This window comes from Orussus abietinus, unplaced genomic scaffold, assembly GCF_000612105.2.
Source record: "Orussus abietinus isolate OABI.00-Male unplaced genomic scaffold, Oabi_2.0 scaffold155, whole genome shotgun sequence".
Lineage (NCBI taxonomy): Eukaryota > Metazoa > Arthropoda > Insecta > Hymenoptera > Orussidae > Orussus > Orussus abietinus.
Genome location: NW_019394306.1, coordinates 155337 through 170516, shown reverse-complemented (window position 1 = coordinate 170516; position 15180 = coordinate 155337). Strand labels below are relative to the sequence as shown.

The window sequence follows — 15180 nt, the reverse complement described above, 5'->3', positions numbered from 1 at the left end:
GGCAATTGTCGTAATAACGTAGATTTTGTACGTTACCTTAGATTGTCTAATACTGACCTTCGGATTAAATTTCGGCACGTACTGTATAGAAATAATAGGTCTTATGATAGTTGAGCGAAGAAAAATCGAAGAGGTAACGTATCTCGTGTCAGCTAAATCAATTGACAAAATGAAATTCCAGAAAGCAAATTTAATCCACGACATGGTGATGTCATTTATGTAAATATCGTCGAAAATGAACGTCCCTTACCGATGTAGATCGACATTGCTTTATTCGAGACAGCGTAATCTATCAGGAATTATAAGTCTACAAATCGTAATTATGTTGGATACTTTGATTAAAATTATGATTTTAGAAAATGTATAAAAAGGAAGGACGATTGATTGGATAATGTTGATCATGGTTATGGACACGTTGCCCTGGGTCGCTCTTTCACGCAGTTACATGTTTGTTTCCTCGTGGAGGGAGGTACATGCTTGCTTGTACATGCGTACATGCGTGTGATGCATGAAGTACATTCGACACGACATACGGCTCACGTGACTGTGCAGAGACTGAATGCGCTTCGAATTGACTTGAGTTTTTCAAAAACAATTGTCAATATATTCACGGATCTATCTTTGAGAATTTTTGTTAACACATTCGCGACCGGTAAATTTTTTCTGTTTCAAATACCGAGTACCCGCGAAAATAATGAAATTCTGAAACTGGTTGCCGCAAACTTGTATCGTTAAAGCAAGGATAAAAATTATAAAATTTGTGCGCCACGCCGGGTGACAATTAATTAGCCAACTAAGCAGGACGTGATTCATGTCAGCGGTAAATTTTTTCCGTTTCAAATACTGAGTACCGGGGAAAATAATGAAATTCTGAAACTGGTTGGCCGCAAACTTGTATCGTTAAATGAAGGATAAAAATGATAAAATTTGTGCGCCACGCCGGTTAACAATTAGTTGGCCAACTAAGCAGGACGTGATTCACGTCAGCGGCAATCAGGAATAGAACTTGAAAAGACGTGAATTCACGTCAGCGGCAAATTTTTTCCGTTTCAAATACTAAGTACCGGCGAAAATAATGAAATTCTGAAACTGGTTGCCGCAAACTTGTATCGTTAAATCAAGGATAAAAATAATAAAATTTGTGCGCCACGCCGGGTAACAATTAGCCAACTAAGCAGGACGTGATTCACGTCAGCGGGAATCAGGAATAGAATTTAAAACGACGTGAATTCACGTCAGCGGCAACCAGGAATAGAACTTGAAAAGACGTTAATTCACGGACCGGCAAATTTTTTCCATTTCAAATACTAAGTACCGGCGAAAATAATGAAAATCTGAAACTGATCGGCCGAAAATTTGTATCGTTAAATCAAGGATAAAAATTATAAAATTTGTGCGCCACGCCGGGTAACAATTAGTTAGCCAAGTAAACAGGACGTGATTCACGTCAGTGGCAATCAGGAATAGAATTTAAAATGACGTGAGTTCACGTCAGCAGCAAATTTTTTCCGTTTCAAATACTAAGTACCGGCGAAAATAATGAAAATCTGAAACTGATTGGCCGCAAATTTGTATTGTTAAAGCAAGGATAAAAATAATAAAATTTGTGCGCCACGCCGGGTAACAATTAGCCAACTAAGGAGGACGTGATTCACGTCAGCGGTAATCAGGAATAGAATTTAAAACGACGTGAATTCACGTCATCGGCAACCAGGAATAGAACTTGAAAAGACGTGAATTCACGTCAGCGGTCGCGAATGTGTTAAGTGAGCACTGGATGGAAGGAGGAAGAGTGCAATAAGTTGACATTCTTTCTCTGACGGTATGCAGTCTCTCTCTTTCCGCCTCTGTCATCCTAACGTTCCTCTCTTTCTTTCGCTAAATGCATGCTACTATGTTCTGTAAATAATACCCACGCCACATACGCAACAATCGAGGTAGACGTTAGCAGTATCTTTTCTCTTGCGTTTGCCCAGAAGAAGATTTTGATGAAAGTCAAAAGTATCGATAAGCCGTCTGTGCGATTTTTTTCGTTTGCACGATTTCTCGTTCACGAGATTCTTATGTAGATCTTTTCCTTGATTTTTTATTTACATTATCGGGCGAAACACATTCAATGATCCGAATGGCGTGCAGACAGTGAAATACAAATGTAGGAGTACTTTTGAGCCATGGATTTTGTATAAATGGTTCTTCGTTGCAAAAACTTGTTAAATGCCTTTCATGAGAAACGAAAACGAAACGCGTGTTCGTATCTTGTAAAAGAAAATACAAGGACCTTGGTCGAACTCGCGTGTCGGAATTTACTTGACGCGAAACTTTGTCGATTTTCCTCAAAAATCAATGCCGACACCTTATTTCTCCTTCATTCTGATTGACATTATTTTCTTTGATTTTTTTATATTTTTTTTTAATACAAAAAATTACTTGACGCGAAACTTTGTCGATTTTCCTCAAAAATCAATGCCGACACCTTATTTCTCCTTCATTCTGCTTGACAATATTTTCTTTTATTTTTTTTTATACAAAAAATGCAACAGAAAGGCTGCTGTTTACGTTTAACCTCGACGTACCGTGTCCGGTATGTCAAGATTAGAAAAACCTATTGAATAACAAATAACGAATAATGAATGAAAGAATCGGATTTTCTTTTATGGTGGAGTTTGTTCGAAGGAGCTTTCGTACTTTGATATTTCTCTGGAGAAAATCGTCGGCTGAAAGATTGATGCGTGAACGAGGCGTGGAGTTTCTCAGAATGGTTTTTTATTTTATATTTAAGTAATAATTTTTATTCGTTATTTGGTGATATCTCTTGGCCGGCTCCGAAGTCAGGCGATTAATGATCATTGGTGTAAGAGATAAAGTCGCAGGTTAATCAAAGGAAAGTGACCGATTCAAGCTTTTGGTACATTTAACGAGACCTTTGGCGATATATGTGGTTGTTCAATTAACCAATTTTAACATCCTCGAATATGTTTTATTCGCGCGTCGACATTTTCCTACCACTCCGAAAGCATTAATCGCGCATCCGGTGTACCTATCCTTATCGATAAGAATGCTCCGTAAAACGATGAACGGCAATGAGTGTAAATTAATAAACAATTTTACTAGCAAAAGAAGTGCCCGTGATGACGAACCCAAACATACTTTAATTATCATGGCTGTGTTTAGAGCAGTATTTATATAAACATCCACGATACGTTATTGTAAAATTAGCAGTAACAATCGAATGTCCCCGGATAGTTTGTTAACTATCAATTAGGGCCAATTTCTTTTTGCATTCATTATTCGTTCGGCTTGCGAGCTAGTTTTTTAAACGAATGTCTTGGAATTTTCTTAACAGAGTGAGTTAACTTTTCTTCAAATTCAATTTCATCTAAGTATTTTTATATTAATATCATAACTTATTATTAATATATCTAGTGGTTTATACTGCGTTTCCCTGAGAGTTACTGAATTTCTAATAATTTTAGTAGTATTCTTATTAAGACATTTCCTAACGAAAATGTTTATACATTTTATTTTCCTTAAAAGTTTGGAATTTGCTTTTTGTCATTTTGAAAAAGAATCCTTTTACTACAGTGATTCAGAGCGGATCTAATGATAAAAGGAATGTAATTAAGTCAAGAATCGAAAATGTTATTCCACACATTCATCCCGCGCATTACTTTTTATATTCGTTAATTGTCGGATTACATTTACATTAACGCGTCCACAATGTACGAGTGATTGGCCATCAACAATTCGTATTGTTCGACATCTTTTCGACAGGAAGAACACTCACTGCCTTTACTTTTCAGATAATGCCTTCGCATGAACCGCTTTATAAAAAGGAGCGCAACAAGTGCAAGTGTCTTTTGTACTTTTCTATCAATCTTAATTCCTTTTGATCTCTATTCATCCGTCACTGGGTATGTGCTTTAACGTTTTATTTATTCTTTATTCAATTTTCGAGATATTTCCTACTTCAGATGCCATTACCACTGATTAAAGCAATTATTACAATCGGTCCACAAGACTATAACGTAAATAACTTAGAAAATATTCGGGAAGGAAAACGAAATGTCTCATATTTAATGAATATTTAAGCAAAAGTTACAACTGCTCGGAGGGCAAAAAGAGACTTAAAATATCGTGAAATGTGATTTAAGCAATCCTCGCAAAAACCTCGCTCCTGTAAATAAGCTTGCATGGTACACACGTGGTTAAATTCGTTACGCCTTTATCTCGAGACTGTGGTTTGATTCTGTTAGGTAAACTTCTAATCGGTAAAGTGCGTAAAGTAGCATTAAAAGTTTATAAGTGCAAATCCAAGAGTCGAGTCGGGTCCGCTAAAACGGTCCCTCTGGTTTTCCCATTCGCTCTTTGTACAGTCATTGCGAAGTCAAGTAGCGGGTAACGAGTCATTGGTGAATATGTAAAATCCCATCGAGTCCTCTAAGGGGAATCGAATGAGTCATTATCATATCCGGGTGATTATTTCTAAAGAGAGAGTAAAGAGAATTGCTTTTTGTAATAATAAGCAATAAATAGCCGAGCGACGCGAACTCCGTAATGGCGGCGGAGGGAGACTCGAAGTCAGCCATTACGGGTTAAAAACGCAGAAGCGAGGGGACTGGAACGGAAAGCCGCCCCGACAAAAATCCATACTTCCTCTCTCTCGCTCCCTCTACTTCTTTGCTCTTGCCCGATGGCACCAAAATTCCGTGTACTTAAGAATTCGGAGAGCCCCGAAATGTCGAAAAGAAGTCCTAGGAAACCTCGTGTCGCTAGGGGGACGATCTAGGGGTGATATATTGATACAAGGCCTTCGACCTTGTATCAAAGAATCGATTTAAAAAGTTAAGCCGTAAATATCGCGCGGTAACGATTATACGAACGTATCAAAAGGAGAGAAGGGGTAATAAAAAAAACAAACTTAGCCTCGTCGCCTTATGCTCTGATCAAGGAAGGTATCCCAGGTTCCGATCTCTCCGATTTCATTTCTTTTATAATATGATATAATAGACTAAAAACTAAGAGACACGTATTTTTTTTATCTGCCATTAAACACTTTAAGGGGGTGAAACCACCATCCAAAGTAAGGCCAGCGAGGGGTGNTTGATTTCTTTTATATAATGTTATAGTAGACTAAAAACAAAGCGACACGTATTTTTTTTTATCTGCCATTAAACAGTTTAAGGGGGTGAAACCACCATCCAAAGTAAGGCATGTCAAAGGGCGATTTGGCAATCTCACCAACAAGAACATATTATTTTTTTTAACAATCCACCTGGAAAAGATTTCTCATGACGAGAAATTAAAAATATAATTTTCTCAATTGAAATAAAAAAAATTAAGGGGTGAGCCACCCCTCACAGGCTTAACTTTGGATGGTGGTTTTACCCCCTTAAAGGGTTTAATGGCGGATAAAAAAAAATACGTGTCGCTTAGTTTTTAGTCTACTATAACATATTGTAAAAGAAATGAAATCGGAGAGATTGATACATGGGATACCTTCCTTGTAAGTGGATCTCGGGGCCGTCCGAGTCGTTGTCGGGCATCGCGGTCTTACTCGACGGTGGAGTAACATTTTATACGTATCTCCTCCCATAGCGGATTTCTAAGAGGCTAAAGCTATCGATCGGAACGCGACGATTTGGGGGATATGCCACCCCAAGAGCAGCGCGTCGTGTTTTTCTAGGCAGCCGGGAGGGAACTTCTAGGTATACCTAGTGTATTAAGCGCAAATTGAAAAGATCCCTAGACGTTCCCTCCGATGCGTACGATCAGGGATCATCTCTGGTACGATCAACGATTTGCTCGTTACCCTTATAGAGCCCCATAAATCCCTAGCGATTTTTACCCCACACTGTGACGCGTTGGACGCTCGGTCTGACCTTCGTCTCAACGACCCTGGACGATCTTACTTTACTTAGGACTGTAAAGTAATTATTTAATAAAACGTTCTTCGATATGCTCGACTCTACTTTGTTCTCCGGTACTTCTGGAAGCCCTTTTTTTTCTCACGAACGCAGCGTCCTCTTTCGTAAAAAATCGAACGAACCCATGAGTGCAAGGAAACGAGAGGTAGAGTCAAGCGGACAGGGAGAGGATAGATAGTAAATGATTATTATTACCGATCTATTATTACCCTATGTAGAAAATATATAAGACACGACGTATAAATATATGAATATATACATATGTATAAATGCGGAGAATCTAAGACACAAATGTTGTTAAGTGTGTATAAGGGATGCGCTGTTTTGAACGTTGAGCAATTTAACAGCGATGTGTAATAATTTTAACGAGGACAACAATAATGATAATTATAGTGATGTCGATTATTACTGATTATCAATGTACAATTTACAAGGATCACGCTACTAGATAACTGTCTTCTTGTAGTATTATTGCCAAGGCATTTAATGATTTTATACAATAAACGGTGCGAAATTTTATGCTCTCAGAGTTGTTGCATCGAATGCATGTCAATCATATTGTCGCTTTTTTTAAACTCTTTTGGCAGAGGTGGAGGCGACATGTTATGGGATTTATGTTATTTTTACCCTTTATCTACCGGCGAATGTGGAAGTAAATGCCGATCACGGATATTCGATTAGTCGATTAATAGGCTTCCAGGAGATAAAATGTTAAGTGTCCTTAGTTTCTTTTATTACTTTTGAGTATAGTGAGTTTGACGGTAATTGACATTTTATTCTGTGAATTGAGAAAATTAGTGGATCTGATTTTGACTTTTCTTTTTTTTTTTTTTCTTCAAATTTTAGGCAATGAATTTCAATTTGGATACTGTTGCTGTAAAATGCACTATTCAAAATATGACAATTTTGAGTCAACGGTAATTTAACGCAATTGTACGCACTATATGTCAAGATACTTATCGTGAGTTTATTATTCAAAATATGGTACATGTTAAGAAAAGACTGATGGAGTACTCTTGCCATTTTCTACCAGTATGTGTAAATGTTTCAATTTACATAAAAATTGGATTAAGCATTATTAGGTGATGACACGTAGGGAAATTATTAGATCCAGGAATATGTTAGAATGATGTATATAAAAGCTTTTAAAAAGGCTTGCTTGAAGGTAATTTCTCTTGTTATTAATACTACAAAATTATAATTTGGGAACATCGTAGAGAGCGGTAGAAGTTCCTCATTGGTTATTTTATTATAAAAAAAAATACACTAAAAATGTTCAGATAAACTGAATAGATCCTATATATGAGCAGCTTGTATTGGCAAAATGATCATTCGATGATTAATACTCTATTAGGTCGACAATATTTGTACCGTCGAAAAATTAACACTGGTTGTTCATACATACATGTCTTTGTCTTAATTTTGAACAAAAATTATTGAAAAAATATATATATTTAATTTTTCATGTCGATATACATTACGTGCTAAATTTCATGTGAATCGGCATAGCTTCTAAAATATTTTAAAGATCAATGTCCTTTTATACATATCTCAATGATATGTATAAAATATTTGAAAGTTAAAAATACTGCTGTATAATTCCTATGCTATGTAATCATTCATCTGTTGCATTATTCTATCTACTCTACGCAATCATTATACTGTATTTTCTCTTCTCCAGGCGCAGAAAAGTTCTCAAGTGTGGGAACTAGAATTATAAAATATGACAACTTTTTCTGGCATATTTGCTTTGTCGTAACAAGACGGTTGTTAGGTTATAAAGCGATCGATATTTCATTACGATTTTCGTACAACTGTTGACCACCAGAGTCGCTGTGGTAGGTTAAGGTCTGTAAAATAGAGACTGAAATACGTCATTGCTCTCGTGGATAGAGTTCTAAACGTGGTAAGTTACGTCAGGAACGATGAAAAATTCCTGGTAATTTATCGGTAATTTTTCCACAGCGTTTTTTTTAGAGCAATTATGAGAATTTCAATATTTGCTACGGAGTAAATGAGAGGTGGATTGGTTGTAGAGAAATACCGGAGAGGAGGAACTTCTTGTTTTACGTTTTCTATGGTCAATCGAAACCTCTTATTCGTTTCCTCGAACGACGCTATCGGATTAATGAAATTCGGCCCTGTTCTCGGCAAGATCACGTGAATTCCCGTGAAGTTGTACGTAAACATTTTTAGCTGGAAGTAAATGGAACTCTAATTCATATATTTTAATAACATTTATTACCAGAGATGCTTGGGGGCTTTGACTATAAAAGTATAGACGGCTAGTTGCCAACTTCACACAGGCTGCCAGGATATCAGCGCCATCATGGACCAAGAACTAACGATTTCGTATACCCCAAAGTATATCCCATGGATGTATTTTTACGTCCATAGCATACTCTGGAACAGGGCGTTTATTATGTATTTTTGACGAGAGCATTCACTTCTCGCACTTTCATCTCACGTGGGTGTATACGCTGAAGTACGTATTCGCTGTACGAAAAAACGAGATCACTAGTACTTCCGGTCTAGTAATATTTTAAATAAAGGTACATACCTTGTAAATTGAAAATTGTTGAGAGGTAGTGGGTTATAGGTAGCAGGGAAAGCCATTAAAAGTAAAAAAAATGACTCTAGTCTATCTATATTTTTTAAATGTGTATTACATTCATATTTGCATGTACTATAATTAAAAGTTCAACAATATAATGTTTGTATCATGTCATGTAAGCATGAATTATTTAATAGTGTAATCTAAAACGCTCATCACGTTTTAGAATACACGGCAAGCTTTGTCCCAGATAGATTTGGCTGTCTCTGCATCCTTGCCACACAGAGTTCAGTAAGCATTGATGCTTTTGGCACAACAATATGGCTACCTTCTATTGTGTCAACGTGTTCCTCTCTTACTTCGGCATTCGTCCGCTAGTTTATTCTCTGGACATATATTCTAACGTCCATGTTCAGGGTCCATATATCCTATGTTTATGATTCCAACGAGCTGGCGCGTCACGTGTCAAAGATGAAAAGCCAATGAAAACTGCGATGGAAATAACGCACCTGATTAAGCACAGTTCTTATTGGTTGTTCATCTTCGACGCGTTAACGCGACGCGGTCTGTGTGATATCAAACGCGTTCAGTAGGACTCCGTCATAAAAGATTTGACAAAGACTTCAATAGAGTTCTTTATCGTGGATACACAGTCCTTAAGTAAGGGTTAAGTTAAGGTTAGGACGGAAGCATAAACCAGACTTCAACTAGGAAGGGGATCGTTTCGGGATTATTTCACAGTATTTCACAGGGTTTGGAGCATAGTTTGAAGACTGTCCTTTCGTCTGAAGTATACCCATATCGTTACATTGGTGGGGTGAAGAAAGAGACAAATGCATGAAGCAGCAATTGAGTGATAGGGAATGGAAAGCGAGATTTGCAACGGTATGTCCGTGAAAGTGGACTGCGAGTGTATCGTCTAAAAATAGATAGGTAGACGGAAAGAGTATGATCATGAGTGCCATGTCTCTGTCGGTTGGGTGTCAATCGTCCAAGAACAATGTCTAAGCAAGTTTGATGTGCAATTAAGGAGGAAGAAGGACATGGAGGTGCTCAAAACCACTCAAGAAATTGTGCACGAAGGATGGCTGATCAAATCACCGCCCACAAAACTCTGGCGAGCGGTCGGTAATCTTGGCAAGATTTCTTCTCGAGGAGATGCTATTGTTTACGTTGTACAAAGCCGCGATTGTTACGCGGCTCCTTCGTACGCGTATTTTGATGTAAAGTACCAAATATCGTTGGTTTAACCTATTTCGGAAGTCAATGCTCTGTTTTTCATCACACGAGTTTCGACCAATTTTTTTAATAATAAGATCTTCCTAACCTCAAAATTTTTGCTCATTGACAGTTTTCTTATAGTTCAGTATCCGAATTTTATGAAATTTATCTCATGGTTGCTCGTAAAAGAGAATGCGGTTTAAGTGATGTTTTTGAAATAGTTTAACGGTCAGATTTAATGTAGTCGAATCAATAACATTGCATCTCCGTTACTGGTCTTTGTTTTTATCAGGTTTCTTTTGGTTTTGTTTATGTATTTAGAGGGGTTTTTTCTTTGGGTTGTAGAGATGGAGAAAACGATGGTTTGCTCTGCGTCACAGTGGGGAGTTGCCTGGACAGTACTTTCTTGAATATTATACGGATAGGCGTTGCCGGAAACTAAAGGGTCGCATAGATCTCGATCAGTGTGAGCAAGTGGATGCAGGTTTGAGATTTGAGAATAGGAAACAAAAATATCAATATATGTTTAATGTTAAAACGCCCAAGAGAACGTACTATTTAGTCGCTGAAAGTGAGATGGATATGAATAAATGGGTTGATGCTGTTTGTCAAGTTTGTGGGCTAAAAGCGTACACCCAAGATGAAGAACAACCATGTCAGAGTAAGTTAAATGTACCCGATCGTTATGACGTGATTTCCTTTAACGTGTAACCGTAATTTATTGACGAAATTTACAGTGTTTCAGTTTGAATCGCAAGAGTCTCCACCTATTTCACCTACTAGTACGATATCTGGACCTTATATTCCTATCAGTGAATGTATTTCTGGTCGCCGACTGAACGATACTAGTTCTCTCAGTTCTGCCTTTGGGCAAGGCCCTGAACATTATGATGCGCCTAGACGATTGGCTCCTTCTCCACCTAGATCTCCGACAACGACTGATGCGGAAAGTGTTTTTACAGATGATGAGTGGGCTGCTCCTGTACCTAGCGTTAATTGGGAAACGTTTCCTTGTTCTGGTAATTGTCAATGTACGCAAAGAATTGTATCATCTTTCTTAGTTTAATCTAAATTACAAGACTTGTTGCAGGTGAGTCTAAACCATCCCATAGCTTAAGTGATGCTGAAATTGGTTCTTGGAGCGTGAGGAAAAGATTTGGGAAACTTCGTATTGTGGATTCTGCTACACCTCCTGTTGTGGAAAAAATACCAGCACCTCCAAGACCTCCAAAACCACCTCACATGTTACCAGAAAATCCTGGTCATAATTATTTGAATCTAGACGGTGCTACAGAGAGTTCTAAACCGACAACTCCTGCTACTCCAGCGTCTACGACTCCTGCAAGTGCTGTATTAACGGATGAAACATACGACTTTCCGAGATCTCATCAACCTGGAACAATTTCAGACACTAATACAATAGGACGACCGGGCAAGCATTGTTATACTAATGCTGCTCCATCCACTGTAGATGATCGTGTATTTCGGTATGATTTTCATGAAGATGAACCATCCAGTCCTTACTCGGAAAGCTCAACAACAGCTACATATTTAAACTTGCCAAGTCCACTTATTAAAGATGCTTCTGGGTCTGTACCAACAATAGTGGCTCCACCTCCTCCCATAGTCTATAGAGAATTGAAACCAGGAAGAAAAACTAGTGATTCTACGTCTATTATAAGTAACGAACCATCACCAGGCCCTGTTTTGCCTGTGCCAGATCCGAGTTCTACTGAACATTCTCCTGCTGAACCACCTAGTATTAATCGAAAGCTGAAACCTCCTTTAAATAAATCCCCATTAGAAGGTAAGTGCTTTTTACATGCAGTTAATTAAAATTATAGGTAAAGCGTAAGTCATACTTTATCTGTGTTGCTAATGATTTTCTTTATGATTACAGGACCACTACAACTCGCTTCTCCACCTGGGAGGGGTAGAATGCGAGCAGCTCCCAGTCCTACACCTCCATCACATTCCTTATCGACTCGTCATCAATCCACATCCGATGAGGATACAAATACCTTCGAGGATAAGGAGGAGGTATGCTTATTGCACTTGAACATTTTAAGGAGTGTAAAATATTACCTTAATGCATGAATAATTCTAAAAATTTATTTACTACTGAGCCATTAAAACTTGCAATATTTGGCAACAATATGACGTTTCTTGCTTTGGAATATTAATTCGTAATGTTATATTTTACAGATATATTATTACCAGGATAATAACACGTTTATTCCCGCCTCCAATCGTCGCTTGGTAGTTCTGCAGTACTTAGATCTCGATCTGGAATCAAGAGAGAGTTTTTCTTCCTCAACCTTGTCACCAGCTCAGTCACCTCCGAATACCACGGTTTACAAGACTGTGGATTTTTTGAAAACTGAAGCCTTTAATCGAACTAGACAACGTGTCGAAGAGGAGCGGAAACAATGTTCCGACGAGCGGACGTAGCGTGAGATTTCTTATGTAGAGCTATTCCCTTTGCTCTTTGGAATTAGAAAGCAGGCATCCTAGGTAATCATTGAAGCAGGGCATCGACACTGATAGATGTAACGCTGGTAATGATTTTTTATTATCTGGGAAATATTTTATTTAAATATTTATGTGATTTGTGAATTGAATGCTGTTTTTATCCATAATTAATCGGCAATATCACGATTTATTTCTGAGAGAAATAGACTATCTATGATGATTGTCCAAGATGCTATGGGTTATAAATTTAGGCCTGCTTAGTGAACTTCGCTCGTAACACTTAGCTTGCTGTGTCGGGTTACGAATTACGTTTATTACGTATATTCATAAATATTTGAAGTTAATAAACTGCCAATTTTAGGAGGTTTTGCAAAGTAACATTAGAAGAAATTTAATGATGTTCAATGAAAACTCAATTTTACCATGTTGTTGGGATTTACTCAAGATTTTTTAGAAATATCAGAGTCTAAGGGAAGAATATAGGTTATGTAGCGATGAATAGCAATACTTTAAAGGACCAAAAATTTAATGTTAGGCTTAAGTGTAAAACTAGGCACAATACGGAAGTGCCCACGATGAGATTCTTAAAACATTTCGTATGGAAAATAATTTAAGAAGACATTACAGAATCATAAGTAAGATTAGTGGCGGGAAGTTACGCATTTTTATACACCGAATTTTTATACAATATAATATAACGGCATTTTATTATCATTGAATGTGCAACGAATTAAAAAGTCTATTTATATGTCGTTACTCGAATCTTTGATCGAAAATATAGACTTTCACGGTTAGATAAATTGTACACATGATATATTGTACACGAGCTTAAGTGGATTTTTACCTATATTTAGGATCTATATACTCCAGTCAATACATACTCTAATTTCTTTAAATCGTGGGATTTTTAATCTCAATTATATCATTGTAAAAACGTTTGCGACTTAGTATTTATATTAATGAGATTTATTTACGTCACCTACTTGCGCATGTTTAAAATTGATATTTTGCCGAGTATTTCTATTCCCAGTATTTTTATATTTTTAGTGGTTATTTCATCTGACGAATCATACGACATTGTATTTTACAGGATGAAATACGTTTATAGGAGTAATTAAAACGCAGTTATGTGCTGTAAAATTATATGCAGAATGAAACTTGTAATTTTAGATGATTTTATTTTTTGACAGATATTTTATGCACAATTTACAATGCACGAACATGTGAAGTAGTATTACGGAGTAGCCAAATTCCAGTCCACGCCTGAAATTGTATGTAATATATTTTAATGCTCGTTTTGAAAATTATGATAGGCGCAAGCACAACGATCTCGCTGTGTTCAGCAGTTACCGACAATTATATTTAGGAATTAACAATTTACAAGATAATACGAGTTCGTATTAAATGTGCGAAGGAGAATAACATTTATTAACTTAGTAATATTATCGGTAAAATATATCCGCTCGTGTCATACGCATATGAACGAATATATATGTATATACACACATATATATGTATATATTCATTTTTTATTTTTATAGCGGCAATATTGCGAACTTTTTATGATTCTAACACATAGGGTTTTCGATTTAGAGGTATTCAGTCAAAATATCAACAATCTGATATTATTAAAAGTATTCTTTTAATGAATATGAGTATAATAGGTTTCATTTACTTTTTGGCTTGAAGAACGATTTCATATTCATGTATATTTTATTTCTTTACTATTTGCATGGTTGATAGAACATTATTTGTGAAGTATTAATGAACTACTTGATTAGTAATGACTGAGAAAAGGAGATTGCATGGTTACGCAGTTCATGTCTTAATCTAATTAATTGTTGAAAATCATATTTCTGTATGTTTGATCATACTATACAAATAATCTAAGATCGTAAAAAAAGAAGAATACTTTAAAGACATTTTGAGATATACTTCTATTTCCTTTCATAGGAAACTTGTTTGCACTATTGCAGTACAAATGTTATTACATCTATGATAATTTATTGGATGACATGTAGAACATTCAGGATTGTATGAGCAACCTGAGTATTTCATAAATTAAAATAAAAAGGTAAAAATTGAGCTGTCTCCAAGGTGACACTTCATTCATTTTCTTGTTTCTCTATTTCGTTATTGAATGTTACGTCGACATTTTTTAAAACATTGATTCTACTTTATTAAACCTTTAAAATCGAAAGAAATATATTGTAACCGTGTACAATACTAGGGGTTGCTCTCATTATTATTAATATTTCTTATGTATTAGGGTACCGTTTAAATAAGTAATCTATAATTTGTGACATCGATATTGTTGGAATTATTGAACGCGTCTTAAATATTAGCTATAAAGTTGTTGCAATAAAAATATATAGCACTTTTTACGAAAAATCAGTGACCTAGAAAAATGTGCCAATCATGATGTTTAAGGTGATATGAAAGTGTGATATATACATAGTAAAATTATTGTCCAGGAATGCTACACCACCTCAAGGGGGTGAACTAACCTTCAGGCGAAATTTTATTGTGACATCTATTGAACAAGCATTCCTACTTAAGCTCCACTTACGCCATGTGATTGCTCACGAAAAATGAGGAAATACGTGTTTTTTGCTTTTTGCCAATAAACATTTATATATCGGTTAAAAACAATGGATGTAAGTGGTATATTGGTATATCCCGACTATCTTTATTGGGTTATATCGTCATCGAATCTGTTGCGAAATAATTTCAATCTGAAACTATTTTTTAAATTTATTTATAAATAATTGCATGTTATGAAAACCTACGATGTTTTGATGAATTAGCACGTTCACACGATTTATGTACAGTGAATTGGTCACTATCAGAGAATACAGATGTCTCCTGTATTCTTTGTCACTATATTGGTCCCCTTTAAATGTGGACCATTGCAGATAAAAAAAAACACGTGTCTCTTAGATTTTTGTGTTCTTCAACATATATAAAAATCAGTAAGATCGGCGCCGGACACTTGGGAATGTTTCCTTG

General features: G+C 36.3%; 1 protein-coding gene across 1 annotated transcript; it reads left to right on the top strand.

Annotated features, from left to right (window-relative positions):
* Positions 1 to 9275: 9275 nt before the first annotated feature.
* LOC105703943 (GRB2-associated-binding protein 2) lies at positions 9276 to 14562 on the top strand. The gene is made up of 6 exons (XM_012432751.2): positions 9276 to 9602; positions 10045 to 10360; positions 10437 to 10718; positions 10790 to 11506; positions 11600 to 11739; positions 11905 to 14562. The coding sequence occupies exons 1-6, from the start codon at positions 9522 to 9524 to the stop codon at positions 12148 to 12150; spliced, it is 1782 nt and encodes a 593-aa protein (XP_012288174.1). The 5' UTR covers positions 9276 to 9521; the 3' UTR covers positions 12151 to 14562.
* The last annotated feature ends 618 nt before the right edge of the window (positions 14563 to 15180 follow it).